Source organism: Ursus americanus, chromosome 13, assembly GCF_024610735.1.
Source record: "Ursus americanus isolate L20-20 chromosome 13, mUrsAme1.1.p, whole genome shotgun sequence".
Taxonomy (NCBI): Eukaryota; Metazoa; Chordata; class Mammalia; order Carnivora; family Ursidae; genus Ursus; species Ursus americanus.
Window position 1 is genome coordinate 70,079,226 of NC_142139.1, and position 18,907 is coordinate 70,098,132.

Here is an 18,907-nt window from a genome sequence, read left to right on the forward strand (position 1 = left end):
TTTACATATGCCCCCCCCAAATAAATAATTAAATCAACCAGCATGTGAAAGAAACCCCAAATAGAATACAAACAGTAACAAATCTAACTGTATTATAAATAGATAACAAAGCAACAAAAAAGGATATGGGAAAAAAAGAACTAACCCAAGTAACTTTGGAAAACAGCATTTTGACTGCACACTACAAGGCTAAAGACATAGAGAAACGTACACAAACACTGTATCTCTAGTTAGTAAATCTGTTTTCACCGTATCAATTGGCTGTTATGTACCTATTCTATGGGTATCCTAGGATTGAACAGACAAGTGACTATATTGTAGACAATGGGAGTGGGAAAGGAGGAAGACTAGACTGAATCTTGTGATGCTGGACTGGAATCAAAACTTATTCTTTTTAGGGTATATACAGATAGATATAGAAACAATTAAAAATGTGGGTATATGTGCAGGTTAGTATGCTTATATATATTTCCTAGCTCCTGCTGAGAGGGCGGAGGACCTCAGAATCACTATGTGTATTGATTTTGGGACTACAAATAAATTTTAGCAGTAAGGCATATATGCAAATATAGAATCTGCAAATAATGATTGATCATATATACTAATCATGAAACATACATATCTCACACAGTCTCAAAATACAAACAACAGGGGCGCCTGGGTGGCACAATGGTTAAGCGTCTGCCTTCGGCTCAGGGCGTGATCCCAGCGTTCTGGGATCGAGCCCCACATCAGGCTCCTCTGCTGTGAGCCTGCTTCTTCCTCTCCCACTCCCCCTGCTTGTGTTCCCTCTCTCGCTGGCTGTCTCTATCCTGTCGAATAAATAAATAAAATCTTAAAAAAAAAAAAATACAAGCAACAATTAACAGTACTATAGTAAGAATCAGATAATCAATAACTGTAGTTGGCAATTTTGACACACTCGAAAGTAACTCCTAGTTCAAGCAGACAAAAATAATGAAAGTTACAGGGAACAGAGAATGCATTATTTTCAAGTATATACAAGATGGCCACAAAGGGGCGCCTGGCTGGCTCAGTTGGTAGAACATGCAACTCTTGATCTTACTAGGGTTGTGAGTTCAAGCCCCATGTTGGGTATAGAGATTACATCAAAAAAAAAAGTAGTCACAAAAATCTACCAGGTATCTCATCATAAATGGAGTCTCAAAAAATTCCGAAGAATAAACATTATTCAGGTTATGTTCTCTAATTAAATTACATTAATTAGAATCAGTAACAAAATACTAACTACAAAAAAAAAAAAATCCTGCATGACTGGAAACAAAAAACATACTACTTTATTGTCCTAGCGTTAAAGAGAATTCTTAAAATATAAAATACAAAATGATAATAAAAACCATACATATCAAAATCCGCAGGACCCAGATAAAGCAGCACTTAAAGGGCAATACGCACTGATAAGTACATTTATTTTTTAAAAACAGATATGGAAATATGCTTGTAAAAGCTTAATCTATATCTTAAAGGTCATACAAGAAACTCCTAACAGTGATTGTAAGAGTGGAATGTGAGGTGATGCTCAATTTCATTAGTAATTGGAGAAATACTAATTGAAACAATAACATACTATTTTAGGCCCATCATTTTGGTAAATATTAGAAAATGAGATAAAACCAAATTCTGGAGAGAGGGCTATAAGGAAATATGAACTCTTAGGTGCTACAGGCAGGCATATAGATTGGTACGGCTATTCTGAAGAAGAACCTGTGATTGTCAGTTCAAGTATGAAGGTATATACCCTTTTCCCTGGCAATTCCACTCTTGTTCATAAACCACAGAGAAACTAAAACATGAGAACATCAGTGGATTTATGTAAGAATATTTATCACAGGGGTGCCTGGGTGGCTTGGTCGTTAAGCGTCTGCCTTCGGCTCAGGGCGTGATCCCAGAGTCCTGGGATCGAGCCCCGCATCCGGCTCCTCTGCTGGGGGCCTGCTTCTTCCTCTCCCACTCCCCCTGCTTGTGTTCCCTCTCTTGCTGGCTGTCTCTCTCTCTGTCAAATAAATAAAATAAAGTCTTAAAAAAAAAAAAAATTCATCACAGCAACATTCACTGCAGAAAGAAATTGCAGGCAACCTTGGTGTTCAACATTGAGAATAACAAACTAAAATGCCATAGATGTATACTATGGAATACTATACAGCAGGCAGAAAGCAATGACCGAGAGAGAGCAACCTAGATGGATCTTAAAAACACCATGATAAGTGAAAACATCCAAATCAACAGAAACAAAGCTACAGCAGCGGTTCTCAGTATGGTCACATTCATCTCAAGTGTGATACACTGGCATCACATGGCAACTTGCTAGAAACAGAGATTTTCAGACCCTATCTCAGATCTAGTGAATCAGAAATTCTGGGGTAGGGCCCAGCAATCTGTTTTTAAGCAACTGCTCCAGAAAATTATGATGCATGCTAAAGTTTGAGGACCACTGAGTAGCACCATAATACTTATGTAAAATTTAAAATACTTTATCCACCAAACCTTATATATTAAAAAATTAATGTAATGTATTATATGTATTCTGAGATATATACTAAACATAACAGAAACACATATAATGGCAAGAGGGAGAAAAAAAATAGAGTTCACAGATAAGAAGAAAAAACAGAGAGGGACTTTGCAATGACTAGTATAAATGTGTCATGACCTGAAGAGCTTGATTAATTCAACTGAGATTTTTCCCACCTCCCAAAAAAGAAAGACTTTAAAATTCTAAATCCAGGTGCTTCTCAATAAGCCTAATCTAAGTCACCAACATTTCTTGCCCATGCTTACTGGATTAGATTCCTAACTGGCCTCCCCGTACCCACTCTTAGGCTTCCATTCAGTTTACCACAACGGCCAGAGTAACTGTTTTGTTTTAGAGAGGGAGGGGGAGGGGCAGAGGGAGAGAGAGAATCTTAAGCAGGCTCCAAGTCCCACAGGACCCTGACACGGGCTCAGCTCCATCTCACAACTATGAGATCATGACCTGAGCCGAAATCAAGAGTCGGATGCATAACCAACTGAGCCGCCCAGGTGCCCACAGAGTGTTTTAAAATGTGAATAAATGTGAATATGTCACTCCCTAGCTCAAAACAAACAATCTCCAATGGCTTCCTACGTTCAGAATAAAACCCAAACTCCTTACTATGGTTTGCAAAGCCTGACATCATCTAACCCCTGCCTATCTCTCTGATACATCGCCTACAACTTCCCCTTACTCATTTTTCTGTCTAGCCAAACTGGCCTTGTTATTATTCGTGGACTGCATTAGGCTTGCTCCAACCTCAGAGCTTTTATACTCGATAAGTCCTCTGCTGAAATGTACTCAGCCCTCCCTCACCCCCCACCACGGAGGCATGGCTCATTCCCTCAGGTCATTCAAGTTTCTATTCACAGGTTACCTCCTCCTCAAATAGGCATTCCCTAATCTCCATCTAAATTAGCTATCCTTGACGCTCTTTTAGCTCCTTACCCAGATGTGATTTTCATAGGCATAAACAAATACACGATGCTGTCCTTTTCAACAGAAAACACAACACAGGACTTGGCTTTGCTTGTTCATCTCCATCCCCAGAATTTAACAGTGTTTCTTAACAGAAGTACTACTGACAATTTGAAAAGCATGATTCTTTGTTGTTTAGGAGTTTCCTGCATATTGGATGATGTATGTTTCCCTGGACCCAGCTCATTAAATACCAGGAGGACCTCTCAAGTATTGTGACAAACTATTCATTTATGTCTTTGTACATAATTATGTGTACATTTGCAGTATTTCTCAAAAATGGAACTGTTGGATCAAAATATATGTACATTTCGAGACAGACACTGCAAAACAAACATGAAACTTAAGTATGCAGACACATATAAACACACTTGGATCACTTTTTTCTTTCTTTCTTTTTTGTTAACTTTTGTTTTTGACGTATCAACTTGCACAGAATCCAAAGAAAAAGTACATTAAATTCTAATGTAAATTCTACATTAAATTTATGAAGTAAGTCAGGCTGAGAAAAACAAATACCATATGATTTTACTTACGTGTGGAATCCAACACAAAGCAAATAAATAAGCAAACATACAAAAAACAGAATCAGACCTATAAATACAGAGAACAAACTGATTGTTGCCAGAGGGGAGGTGGGTGGGAGGAATGACAAAATGGGTGAAAGGGAGTAGAAGGTATAGGCTTCTAGTTGTGGAATGAATAAGTCACAGAAATAAGCGATACCACGTAGGGAGCAGTCAATGGTATTGTAATAGCATTGTCTGGTAGCTACACTTGTGGTGGGCATAGCATAACTTATAAACTTCCTGAATCACTATGTTGTACACCTGAAACTAATATAACATTGTGTTAACTATACTTAAAAAAAAGACATTAAATTCATATGTAAACTTAGAAAGCACTTTCTCTTTTTTTCTATTACATTTCCCAGCCAAGAGCATGATCTATCTTTTGATTTATCTAGGTCTTTGTTTCTGACTCCTGAAAAGACCAACTCACCTTTTAGAAGTAATGAAATATATAAAAGCACAATTCATATCCATACTACGGGGTAATTTGGTTGATAAACTTCTTGGCCTCTAATCTCAAGTTTTATTTCCTTATATTATCTGGATGCAATTACACAATTACCTTGTACAATTCAGTTACAGGCTCATGATTATCAGATCTGTTCAGACATTCAAAAATCACTTCTTTATTTCCGTGTGAACAGAATTTGTACTCCACTTCAACAATCCTTTCTGTATATCAAAAATTATTCATTAGTTGTCAACGTGTCAACAACTGATCTGATAACATTTACATTACCTAGACATCTGAAAACATTTTCTCTTTGGTGATGCCTGTACATTTAGTGTAACATAGCCTATGCTGAAAATACTCCCTTTAATCCTTTCTCTTATTGTAAAATCAATCAAAAGAAACTAAAATTTAGCTTCCCCTACCTCAGAGCAAGTAGTTTATAATACATACAAAAGAAGAAGGAACATCAAAAAGCTCAGGAAGAAGTGCAACTTTACTATTGCATTTTATCAGGGACATTCGGATGAGTCCCTAGTGTACTAATCAAAACCCACATTGTTTCAGGAAAGACGAATTCTTCCTCTGGGCATGAAAATAATCATCATGCCTTGATTTTCTCATAGAGGCTCAAGGAAAGAGAAATTATTAAGTATAGAAAGAAAATAAAGTGAAATAAGGTTCTGTAAAAACAGTCAGGCAATATGTATCAAAAGTCTTTAAAATATTCATATTCTTTCATTCACTTCTTTTACTTATAAGAATCTGACCTAAGGAAATATCAGAAATGCTATTAAAAATGTATTCAAAAAGATATTAACTGCAGCAATATGCAGAATGTAAATAAACAGAAAATGACCACTTGCGGTGTAAGTGATAAATATCAAATTAACTATTGCTTAAGCCCTAAAGACATTTAAGTATCTTATGAAGAAACAAGAAGTCTGGAGGTAAGATGTCCAGGTGTAGTGTACCAGCTCAGTATTGTCACCAAGAAACCATGTCCTCTCTCCCTCTTTGATCATAGCAGGTCTGCTTTTCATCCTTAGCGCCTCCTCATGGTCACAAAATGGCTGCTACAGTACACACACCCACATGTGAAATGACATAGTGAAATAGGGGCTCAAAAACTTTCACCTTGCAAGAGTCTTTTCATCTGGAAACAAAGTGTTCCAAAGTGCCTGTGTGTGTGTGGGCACATTCACACCAAAAAACACCCAGCAGAGTTCCCATTACATAATACTGGGCAAAGCAGAATCCCATGTTTACCCTACGCCAATCACTGAAGACGGAATGAATTTACATGACTAGCTCAGACCGATGAGAATTCATTTCCTGAGGCTGGGTTAAGGGCCTCCTTTCCTGAAATCAAAGGTTCTCTCTGAACCCCCAATCTCATTTATCTCAACAAAATAGGGATTTTGATGGTGAGGAAGAAGGAGAGAAGAGATGGACAACAAGCAATACCTGCTACAAAGCTAATTATCCAACAGCAGGAGAATGGTGAAATTATGGTATTTTTACCATTAACCACACTTCTGGAGAAATTTTAGTAACAGAGAAAAATGCTTTCAATACAATGCTGAGTGGGGAAAAGAAGACTACAAAAAGGAAATGTACAAAATGATTTCAATTTTCTTAAAAAAAAAATATATATATATATATATAAATGTAAAAGAAGAAAAAAGAATGCAAGAAAATACAAGATGTTGGGGCGCCTGACTGGCTCAGTCAATGGAGCATGCAACTCTTGGTCTCGGGGTTGTGAGTTCGAGCCCCACATTGGGTGTAAAGATTACTTAAAAAAAAAAAAGAAAATAAAAAATGTTAACACTGATTATATATGACTTAAAAAGTTTTTGTTTTCTTAGATTCTACATTTCCTAATTTTTCTACAAAAATGAACTATTTACAACAACAAAATGTAATAAGGGCTCTATTACCTATTTTTATCCATTTGACAAAAACATCATATTCATGCTTATCAAGGACACTGATACAAAAATTGCTCAAGTATATACTTGTACTATGTTGGACTAAGCTGTTGCCTACAGAAGTTTATAACCTTAGTAGTTTATAAGTAAGTAACTTCCAACTAACACTACATATACCTGATGTTTAGTTTAAAATTTGTATAAAATAGCACAGTCACTTAATTTTAAAAAATTTTTTTAAAGATTTTATTTATTTATTTGACAGAGACAGCAGGAGAGGGAACACAAGCAAGGCGAGAGGGAGAAGCAGGCTTCCCGCCAAGCAGGAGCCCGATGCGGGGCTTGATCCCAGCACCCTGGGATCATGACCTGAGCTGAAGGCAGACGCTTAATGGCTGAGCCACACGGGCATCCCTGGCATTGTCACCTTAAAGTTGTGATCCATTTATCTCTTAAGCTATTCCAGAAAAACCCTTTAAGTTAGTCAAACATAAAATAACAAGATAAAGCCATATACAAAATATGATTTATTAACATCCATTCATCCAACAAATACTGATTTTGAGTGTCTCCTATGTGTCAGGCACTATGTTAGGTCCTAATATGAAGAATACTGCAGAAAATTAAGCCAACACTTTTGTACTATACTGAAATATCTGTTCATGAGTGCATCTTTTCTTTTTTCTTTTTTTTTTTTTAAAGATTTTATTTATTTATTTGACAGAGATAGAGACAGCCAGCGAGAGAGGGAACACAAGCAGGGGGAGTGGGAGAGGAAGAAGCAGGCTCATAGCGGAGGAGCCTGATGTGGGGCTCGATCCTGTAACGCTGGGATCACGCCCTGAGCCGAAGGCAGACGCCCAACCGCTGTGCCACCCAGGCGCCCCTGTGAGTGTATCTTTTCTAATAGACTGTCAGTTTCTATAGAAAGCACAAATCTTCTTTTAAAGATTTATTTATTATTTATTTTAGAGAGAGAGCGGGTGAGCACAGGGCGGTACAGGGAATAGAGGGCCAGAGGGAGAGACAGAATCCCAAACAGACTTCCCACTGAACACGGAGTCATCCCATGACCCTGAGACCATGACCTGAGCAGAAATCAAGAGCTGGACACTTGGGGAGTTAAGATGGCGGAGGAGTAGGAGACACCGTTTTCAGCCGGTCCCCCGAGTCGAGCTGGATAGGTACCAGACCAGCCTAAACAACCACAGAACCAGCCTGAGACGCAGGAAGACGCATCTGGATCTCTACAAATGAACATCTCCAGCGCTGAGTATTGAGGTACGAAGCGGGGAGCCATGAAACCGCGCACAGATATCGGAAGATAAACGGAAGGGGGAGGGAGCCGCCGCGTTCGGGTGCCGGGAAGCGGTAGCCACTTGCACGGGAGAGCGGGCGGGGCTTGCGGACGGCACCCGCAAAACAGCAGACTGAGACCGTGAGCCGGGTACGCGCGCCACCAGGCATCTCGCGGAATCCCAGTGCGCTCACCGGATCCAGACTGAGACCGGGAGATCCGGGAGCGCGCGCGGGGCGGCCGGCGGCTGGCGGCGTTAGAAACACAAAGGACAGAGACGCGCCGGCCCTGGAAGTGAGGGCTGGGACGCCGGGTGTGGGGCGCACATCCCGGGACGCTGCAGGGTTGAGCAGCACCAACAGAAACAGAGTTAAAGTGGCCATAACATTAGTAGAGAACGGGCCGCAATCCTTCTCTTCCGTGACAGAGGCTGAGATTCGGCCGCTGCTGCTCTGACTCTCAGAAGAGGCACAGCAAACCGCCAGGGAAAGCCGCCAGAGAACAAAAGCCTGGAAATACCGGCTCAGGGAGTGCCCATCCCCATCCCCCCTCGCAGGGGACACGGAGACTCTAACCAAACAGGGTTGCTGAGTATCGGCGCGGCAGGCCCCTCCCCCAGAAGGCAGGCTGAAAAATCAAGAAGCCCACAACCCAGGCGCCTGGGTGGTGCAGTCATTGAGCGCCTGCCTTCGGCTTAGGGCGTGATCCCGGCGTTCCGGAAAGGAGTCCCTCATCGGGCTCCTCCGCTGGGAGCCTGCTTCTTCCTCTCCCACTCCCCTGCTTCTGTTCCCTCTCTCGCTGGTTGGCTGCCACATAAATAAATAAATAAAATCTTTAAAGAAGAAGCCCACATCCCTAAGATCCCTATAAAACAAGGGGCACGGCCTGGGACCCAGTCAATAATTTGGGCTCTGGAAACCCCGCAACCTCTCTTCATCAGAATGACAAGAAGGAGAAGCCCCCCCCAGCAAAGAAAAGACAGTGAGTCTGTGGCCTCTGCCACAGAAATAATGGGTATGGATGTAACCAAATTATCAGAAATGGAATTCAGAGTAACGATGGTCAAAATGATGAGTAGAATTGAAAAAACTATTAACGAAAAGGTTACTGAGAATATAGAATCCCTAAGGACAGAAATGAGAGCGAATCTGACAGAAATTAAAAATTCTATGAGCCAAATGCAGGCAAAACTAGAGGCTCTGACGGCCAGGGTCGCAGAAGCAGAGGAACGGGTTAGTGAATTGGAGGATGGGTTAATAGAGGAAAAAATGAAAATAGAAGATGGTCTTAAAAAAATCCACGCCCACGAATGTAGGTTACGGGAGATTACTGACTCAATGAAACGATCCAATGTTAGAATCATCGGCATCCCCGAGGGGGTGGAGAAAAACAGAGGTCTAGAAGAGATATTTGAACAAATTGTAGCTGAAAACTTCCCTAATCTAGCAAGGGAAACAAACATTCGTGTCCAAGAGGCAGAGAGGACCCCTCCCAAGCTCAACCACAACAAACCTACGCCACGTCACGTCATAGTGCATTTCGCAAATATTAGATGCAAGGATACAGTATTGAAAGCGGCCAGGGCAAAGAAATTTCTCACGTACCAAGGCAAAGGCATCAGAATTACGTCAGACCTGTCTACACAGACCTGGAATGAGAGAAAGGGTTGGGGGAGCATATTTAAAGCTCTTTCAGAGAAAAACATGCAGCCAAGGATCCTTTATCCAGCAAGGCTGTCATTCAGAATTGATGGAGAAATAAAGACATTTCAGAATCGCCAGTCACTAACCAATTTTGTAGCCACGAAACCAACCCTACAGGAGATATTACGGGGGGTTCTATAAAAGTAAAAAGGCCCCAAGAGTGATACAGAACAGAAAGTCACAGCCAATACAAACAAAGACTTTACTGGCAACATGGCAACATTAAAATCATATCTCTCAGTAATCAGTCTTAATGTAAATGGTTTGAACCATCCCATAAAACGCCACAGGGTTGCAGATTGGATAAAAAGAAATGACCCATCCATTTGCTGTCTACAAGAGACTCATTTCGAACCCAAAGATGCATTCAGACTGAGAGTAAGGGGATGGAGTACCATCTTTCACACAAATGGACCTCAAAAGAAAGCTGGGGTAGCAATTCTCATATCAGATAAATTGGATTTTAAACTACAGACTATAGTTAGAGGCGCAGAAGGGCACTATATTATTCTTAAGGGAAGTATTCAACAAGTGGATATGACAATTATAAATATATATGCCCCCAACAGGGGAGCAGCAAGATATACAAGCCAACTCTTAACCAGAATAAAGAGACATATAAATAAAAATACATTAATAGTAGGGGACCTCAACACTCCACTCTCAGAAATAGACAGAACACCCTGGCAAAAACCAAGCAAAGAATCAAAGGCTTTGAATGCCATACTCGACGAGTTGGACCTCATAGATATATATAGAACACTACACCCCAGAAACAAAGAATACTCATTCTATTCTAATGCCCATGGAACATTCTCAAGAATAGACCATGTTCTGGGACACAAAACAGGTCTCAACCGATACCAAAAGACTGAAATTATCCCCTGCATATTCTCAGACCACAACGCTCTGAAATTGGAACTCAACCACAAGGAAAAATTTGGAAGAAACTCAAACACTTGGAGACTAAGAACCATCCTGCTCAGGAATGACTCGATAAACCAGGAAATCAAAAATCAAATTAAACAATTTATGGAGACCAATGAGAATGAAAATACAACAGTCCAAAACCTATGGGATACTGCAAAGGCAGTCCTAAGGGGGAAATACATAGCCATCCAAGCCTCACTCAAAAGAATAGAAAAATCTAAAATGCAGTTTTTATATTCTCACCTCAAGAAGCTGGAACAGCAACAGAGGGACAGGCCTAATCCACACACGAGGAAGCAGTTGACCAAAATTAGAGCTGAAATCAATCAGGCAGAAACCAGAAGTACAGTAGAGCAGATCAACAGGACTAGAAGCTGGTTCTTTGAGAGAATCAATAAAATTGACAGACCACTGGCAAGACTTATCCAAAAGAAAAGAGAAAGGACCCAGATTATTAAAATTATGAATGAAAAAGGAGAGGTCACGACGAGCACCATTGAAATTGGAAGGATTATTAGAAATTTTTATCAACAGCTATATGCCAATAAACTAAGCAATCTGGAAGAGATGGAATCCTTCCTGGAAACCTATAAACTACCAAGATTGAAACCGGAAGAAATTGATTCCTTAAACAGGCCAATTAATTATGAAGAAATTGAGTCAGTGATAAACAACCTTCCAAATAACAAAACTCCAGGCCCGGACGGTTTTCCTGGGGAATTCTACCAAACATTCAAAGAAGAAATAATACCTATTCTCCTAAAGCTATTTCAAAAAATAGAAACAGAAGGAAAGCTACCAAACTCATTCTATGAGGCCAATATTACCTTGATCCCCAAACCAGGCAAAGACCCCATCAAAAAGGAGAATTACAGACCAATTTCCCTAATGAATATGGACGCCAAAATCCTCAACAAGATACTTGCTAATAGAATCCAACAGTACATTAAAAGGATTATCCATCACGATCAAGTGGGATTCATACCTGGGATGCAAGCGTGGTTCAATATTCGCAAATCAATCAGCGTGATACATCATATCAACAAGAAAAGACTCAGGAACCATATGATCCTCTCAATCGATGCCGAAAAAGCATTTGACAAAATACAGCATCCTTTCCTGATTAAAACCCTTCAGAGTGTAGGAATAGAAGGTACATTTCTCAATCTCATAAAAGCCATCTATGAAAAGCCTACTGCAAATATTATTCTCAATGGGGAAAAGCTGGAAGCCTTTCCCTTATGATCAGGAACACAACAAGGATGCCCACTCTCGCCACTATTATTCAACATAGTACTAGAAGTCCTTGCAACAGCAATCAGACGACAAAAAGGGATAAAAGGTATTCAAATTGGCAAAGAAGAAGTCAAAATGTCTCTCTTTGCAGATGACATGATACTCTATATGGAAAACCCAAAAGAAGCCACTCCCAAACTATTAGAAGTTATAGAGCAATTCAGTAACGTGGCAGGATACAAAATCAATGCTCAGAAATCAGTTGCATTTCTATACACGAATAACGAGACCAAAGAAAGAGAAATTAGGGAATCCATCCCATTTACAATAGCACCAAAAACCATACGTTACCTTGGAATTAACTTAACCATAGACGTAAAGGACCTATATTCTAGAAACTATAAATCACTCTTGAAAGACATTGAGGAAGACATAAAAAGATGGAAAGATATTCCATGCTCATGGGTCGGAAGAATTAACATAGTTAAAATGTCCATTCTACCCAGAGCAATCTACACTTTCAATGCTATCCCGATCAAAATACCAAGGACATTTTTCAAAGAACTGGAACAAACAGTCCTTAAATTTGTATGGAACCAGAAAAGGCCCCGAATCTCCAAGGAACTGTTGAAAAGGAAAAACAAAGCTGGGGGCATCACAATGCCGGATTTCGAGCTGTACTACAAAGCTGTGATCACAAAGACAGCATGGTACTGGCACAAAAACAGACACATAGACCAATGGAACAGAATAGAGAGCCCAGAAATGGACCCTCGGCTCTTTGGGCAACTAATATTTGATAAAACAGGAAAAAACATCCGGTGGGAAAAAGACAGTCTCTTCAATAAATGGTGCTGGGAAAATTGGTCAGCTACATGCAAAAGAATGAAACTTGACCACTCTCTCACACCATACACAAAAATAAACTCCAAATGGATGAAAGACCTTGATGTGAGACAGGAATCCATCAAAATTCTAGAGGAGAACATAGGCAACAACCTCTACGACATCGGCCAAAGCAACCTTTTTCATGACACATCCCCAAAGGCAAGAGAAACAAAAGATAAAATGAATTTATGGGACTTCATCAAGATTAAAAGTTTCTGCACATCCAAGGAAACAGAAAAACTAAGAGGCAGCCCACAGAATGGGAGAAGATATTTGCAAATGACACTACAGATAAAGGACTGGTATCCAAGATCTACAAAGAACTTCTCAAACTCAATACACGAGAAACAAATAAACAAATCAAAAAATGGGCAGAAGATATGAACAGACACTTTTCCAATGAAGACATACAAATGGCTAACAGACACATGAAAAAATGTTCAAAATCATTAGCCATCAAGGAAATTCAAATCAAAACCACACTGAGATACCACCTTACGCCAGTTAGAATGGCAAAAATAGACAAGGCAAGAAACAACAATTGTTGGAGAGGATGTGGAGAAAGGGGATCCCTCCTACATTGTTGGTGGGAATGCAAGTTGGTACAGCCACTCTGGAAAACAGTGTGGAGGTCCCTTAAAAAGTTAAAAATTGAGCTACCCTATGATCCAGCCATTGCACTACTGGGTATTTACCCCAAAGATACAGATGTAGTGAAGAGAAGGGCCATATGCACCCCAATGTTCATAGCAGCAATGTCCACAATAGCTAAATTGCGGAAGGAGCCGAGATGCCCTTCAACAGATGACTGGATTAAGAAGTTGTGGTCCATATATACAATGGAATATTACTCAGCTATCAGAAAGAACGAGTTCTCAACATTTGCTACAACATGGACGGCACTGGAGGAGATAATGCTAAGTGAAATAAGTCAAGGAGAGAAAGACAACTATCATATGATTTCTCTCATCTATGGAACATAAGAACTAGGATGATCGGTAGGGGAAGAAAGGGATAAAGAAAGGGGGGGTAATCAGAAGGGGGAATGAAACATGAGAGACTATGGACTATGAGAAACAAACTGAGGACTTCAGAGGGGAGGGGGGTGGGGGAATGGGATAGACCGGTGATGGGTAGTAAGGAGGGCACGTACTGCATGGTGCACTGGGTGCTATACACAACTAATGAATCATCGAGCCTTACATCGGAAACCGGGGATATACTGTATGGTGACTAACATAATATAATAAAAAATCATTAAAAAAAAAAAAAAAAAGAGTTGGACACTTAACTGACTGAGCCACCCAGGCGCCCTGAAAGCATGAATCTTAAAAAGAAAACAAACAAAAAATAGAAAGCATGAATCTTATCCATTATTTTATCCTCAGAGCCTGCCATAAAGTTGGCAATCAGGAAACATTTGTCGATGAATGAGGAAAAAATACACAACAGAAAATATTCTGAATATAGTGTGTGTGTATAAAAATCATTACGGATTTTTTCAGTGTGTGCTTTACTAAATATATTGATGCACTGAAACTATCTGTAAATGTGTAAGTTAACAATCTGAAGATGATATGGCACAATATTATCTTTTTAACAAATTGTTTCACTAAATATAATGACAAATTAAAAATTCCAAGTTTTGTATTCTCTTCAGCCTCTAAAACATCTTCATGCTAACAAATACACAAAGAAGTAAACATTCAATGTGTCTTTCAAACATCCAGTCTTTTGACTGTCTATTGAAATATGATGTAAATAGGAATTAGGAAGCTTTTCTTTCTTAGGCTATGTTTGCTTCCCTCTTTATTTATTGAACTATAGTTGATATACAATATTAGTTTCTGGTGTACAACGTAGTGATTCAACAACCCCATACAATATGCAATGCTCACCACAATAAGTATAGTTATCACCTGTCACCCTACAAAGTTATTACAGTATTATTGACTATATTTTCTGTGATGTATATTTCATCCCTGTGACTTATTTATAACTGGAATTCTGTACCTCTTAATCCCCTCTACCTACTTTCCCCAAGTCCCTACATCCCGCCCCCTCTGGCAACCACCGGTTTGTTCTCTGTGTTTACAAGTCCACTTATGTTTCGTTTGTTCATTTGTTTTGTTCTGTAGATTCCACATATGAGTAAAATCATACCATATTTCTCTTTGCCTTATTTCACTTAGCATAATATCCTCTAGGTCCATCCATGTTGTTGTAAATGGCCACATTTCATTCTCTTTTATGTCAGAGTAATACTCTATGTATACAGACCACATCTTCTTTAACTATTCATCTACTGATGGACACTTAGGTTACTTGGAATACAGAAACATTTCAATGATACAGAATGCAGGTTATCACCTCCACCCGTCCCAGGTACCTAGTTAGAGACCCTGGAAATTTACTGAGCCGCAGGGAAACATGATTATTTTCTTAGCTTCTAGCACTAATTTTTGTCCTCATAGATGACACTAAATTAATCTGAGGCACTGGCAGGTAACCCTGAATTTTTCTGATTCATGACTTTAGACCACCCATCTAACTGAAGAGGACAATCTATTTCCCTTGTATATTTTTCTGGCAGCTTTAGAACAACTGCTGCTGCTTTGAATAAGCACAAGGTAGGATAGCTGACTTGAATCTAGGCGTGATGCTGCACAAACAATAACCCTTTAACCACCAGAAACACACTAAGTACAGTGAGACTATCACACTATGAGGAAGAAGCAGAACTAAAGACTACAAGAACAGCAAGCAGACTCAATTTCTCATCTCATGCTTATTCTGGGCACATTATACATGTAATTACCTGCACTATTCAAAAGTTACTTCTCTTTTATTTGCCAAGCACATATAGCTGAATCAATGGACATTAAATATGAACGTGCTTTGGTTTCACTGTTCTCAAGTCTCTGCATTAGGTTCTAAAATAGTTTTATCTTTTATACACAATAGCTTATACTTTAATTCTTTTTTTTAAGAGTCTATTTATTTATTTATTTGAGAGAGAGAGAGAGAAAGAGAGAGAGAGAGCAGGGGGAAGAGCAAAGGGAGAAGGAGAGAGAGAATCCCAAGCGGCTCCATACCCAGTACGGAGCATGACATGGGGCTCGACCTCACAACCCTGAGATCATGACCCAAGCCGATATCAAGAGCTGGACATTTAACCAATGGAGCCACCCAGGTGCCCGTACTTTGTTTTAATTCTTTTTTTTTTTTTTTTTTTAAGATTTTACTTATTTATTTTGATAGAGAGAAAGGCAGCGAGAGAGGGAACACAAGCAGGGGGAGTGGGAGAGGGAGAAGCAGGCCTCCCGCTGAGCAGGGAGCCTGATGCGGGGCTCGATCCCAGAACACTGGGATCACGACCCTAGCCGAAGGCGGATGCCCAACTGAGCCACCCAGGCGCCCCTGTTTTAATTCTCATCATTCAATTTTCAAAATATATTTAAGTAAACTGTGAGTTTCCATTAACTTCATTAACTTTAATCATTTTTCCTTTCATGAACATTTATTAACTGCTTACTCTGTGCAATAATATAAAACATTATTCCTACAGTAAGCTAAGTGCTTGCTTATTTAGCATTGGAAGTTAATCTAAAAGTAAATCGTAGCCCAGCAGCTTATGGTTTTATAATTAAGATCTTCTAATTCAAATCCTATTTAGGGTGAATAGCAATTTATGTCATTTATACACAGCTTATACACTACGTTCAAGAGGAAAGGTTCTTAAGCATTTAACTTATTTGCAAAGCTGGGTTAATACAGCTTTCTATATGTCTACTACATATAGAAGCTACAAGAAGGAACAGATCCTTCTTATATAAACGAAAACATTTCTCTAATACTTAAATGCTGAAAGTAACAAAGTTTACAAATTCTGCCAATGTTCTCATTTTAATTTCTTCTACTGAAGAACGGAAAGCAAATTCCTAAAAAAAAAAGACAATATGATCGTTCTAATGTATCCAGTTTAATTTTTACCTCTATACTGAAATAGCCTCTGTCCACATAGTCACCCAGAAAGAGGTAGCGTGTGTTACTAGGTGATCCTCCAACTTCAAACAACTTCATCAGGTCAAAAAACTGTCCATGAATGTCACCACACACTAGGGAAAAAAGGACACAAGATGAAGTGAAAAATTATGTCTTACAAGAGAAAGGGCAGTACACCAACAAGATCACAGTTTAACTTTTAACTTAAATCACATTAGCTTTTGACTGGAATGTTCTATAATTGTGGTCAATCTATCAATACTGAATAGCCCTCCTGGAAATATTAGGTAATTTAAGTTGCATTTCTTCAATGAACAACAAACATACTGAACAATCCCTAAGACTATCTCATGATTCCTAGAAAAATTATCACATAGCTTAGTTGGTTATTTGTAATCATTTTTCAAATTAGCTCAAATCTAAGTGCCACCGTGCAATTACTTCACATACCCGTGATTGGAGCATCTACTTCTATCATGGTCTTCTCTTGTCTCAGGATGGCAGCCCCATCATTGATTATCTTTAAGGCTACTTCCTCTTCCAGTCGCCCTTCTTTCACCAAATGGTTTTTCAAAACATCAATTTTAGGTTTCCCATTCTCAAACACTTCCTTCAAAGTAAGCCGTTGGGTTGGAGGAAAGGGAACAGCTAAAAAGAGAGAAAAAGTAATTTAAAATACTTAAACATATAGAGAACCGTGAACCCATTTCTTTCATGTAACAAATTAAACCTAATACATCACTATGATTTCACATCTGCAGCACCAGAACTATGTGGGGAAAGAAATCTAAGATACTATATGTTATAGATGATAGATTCTAATTTTTAAAAAGGCCACAGTTAAAGTTATTTAAAAGATGTATATGTGTGTCTGTATCTATGAATTATAATGTTTTACATATAAACATGAAAGACTTAAAGCTGATTCAGAAAATAAACTAAAAGACCAGGGACTAGATGATATGAGTATCTTTTATCTATAGAAAAGGTGTTAAAAATGAAACTGTAGTTAAAATGAAGGGAAAGAAATCACAACACTAAAGGGCATTTATTTTTCCATGGAGCTGACATAATGGAACCATGTTTTAGAAGTCTGACTTCAGCTCCTGATCATGGGAATCATAGTTGTATACTTTATTATTAAAAGGTAGTTGCTTAAAACACTACTGATAACAAGCACATTACGAACTGAATGAAGCTGTTCCTGAGAATTACTTGCTACAGCATGAACTTGAAGAGAACAGATAAGGAAGGTCTAGTTGTGTTTTCTAATCTGGAAATGCTAAAAACTAACTTCAGTTTATGCTTGATATAAAGTTCATGTAATATGGTGAACTAGCAACTTTAACAGAAAAAAATTTCTGACCTTTTAAAATGGGTCATCATCTCATTTACTTACTTTATAATGTACTCAATTTTAGATTATCTATGCTCTAACATCCACAAGCCTATAAATTATACATTTAAAAGAAGGGTTCATTTTATTTTTTATTTTTTTTTTTTTAAAGATTTTATTTATTTATGTGACAGAGAGACAGCCAGCGAGAGAGGGAACACAGCAGGGGAGTGGGAGAGGAAGAAGCAGGCTCCCAGCGGAGGAGCCCGATGTGGGACTCGATCCTGGAACGCCGGGATCACACCCTGAGCCGAAGGCAGACGCTTAACAACTGCGCTACCCAGGCGCCCCAGAAGGGTTCATTTTAATTTGTGATTTATGCCAGGTGGTTCTACTTCTAGCTTTATGGAAGTGTTATTAAGTACCAAGGTGAGGGGCTCCTGGCTGGCTGGCTCAGAGAAGTGAGTGACTCTTGATCTTGGGGCTGTGAGTTCAAGCCCCATGTTGAGATTATTTAAATAAATAAATAAACTTTAAAAAGGGGGGGAGCACCTGGGTAGCTCAGTTGGTTAAGCATCTAACTCTTGATTTTGGCTCAGGTCATGAACTAGGGTTTTGAGATCTTGTCCCATGTTGGGCTCTGAGCTGGGTGTGGAGCCTGCTTGGGGTTCTCACTCTCCCTCTGCCCCTCCTACCCCCCCAGCTTGCACACACATGTGTGCACCCTCACTCTTACTCTCTCTCAAAGAAAAGAAAAGAAAAGAAAACAAAGGAAAGAAAAGAAAAGAAAAGAAAAAGAAAAAAGATCCAAGCTGAAATCTACAGGCACTATAAAAATTTTATACTTAAAAATCCTGTAAGTTCACCATGCTCTTAGCTACATCTTGATTCATTTGGGCTGTTCAAAGCTTACTGAAAAAATTATAGTACCTATTCAACCAGCAAATATTATCTTGAAATAGGGAACCATATAAATCCCAGTTCATGTAGGACAGTCCCAGATTTCCACTGCTCTCCTAGCATAACTGTTAATAGAGCCCCTTT

General features: G+C 39.2%; 1 protein-coding gene across 4 annotated transcripts in view; it reads right to left on the reverse strand.

Annotated features, from left to right (window-relative positions):
- The window catches only part of PPP3CC (protein phosphatase 3 catalytic subunit gamma), a 101,079-nt gene that overhangs the window by 47,743 nt on the left and 34,429 nt on the right, over window positions 1-18,907 (reverse strand). For all 4 annotated transcript variants that reach the window (XM_045774141.2, XM_045774139.2, XM_045774140.2 and 1 more), the window contains exons 2-3: window positions 16,978-17,175; window positions 16,516-16,640 (exon numbers count right to left, since the gene is read on the reverse strand). In XM_045774141.2, the coding sequence (XP_045630097.1) occupies window positions 16,516-16,640; window positions 16,978-17,175 (323 nt within the window). The remainder of the gene's footprint in view (window positions 1-16,515; window positions 16,641-16,977; window positions 17,176-18,907) is intronic.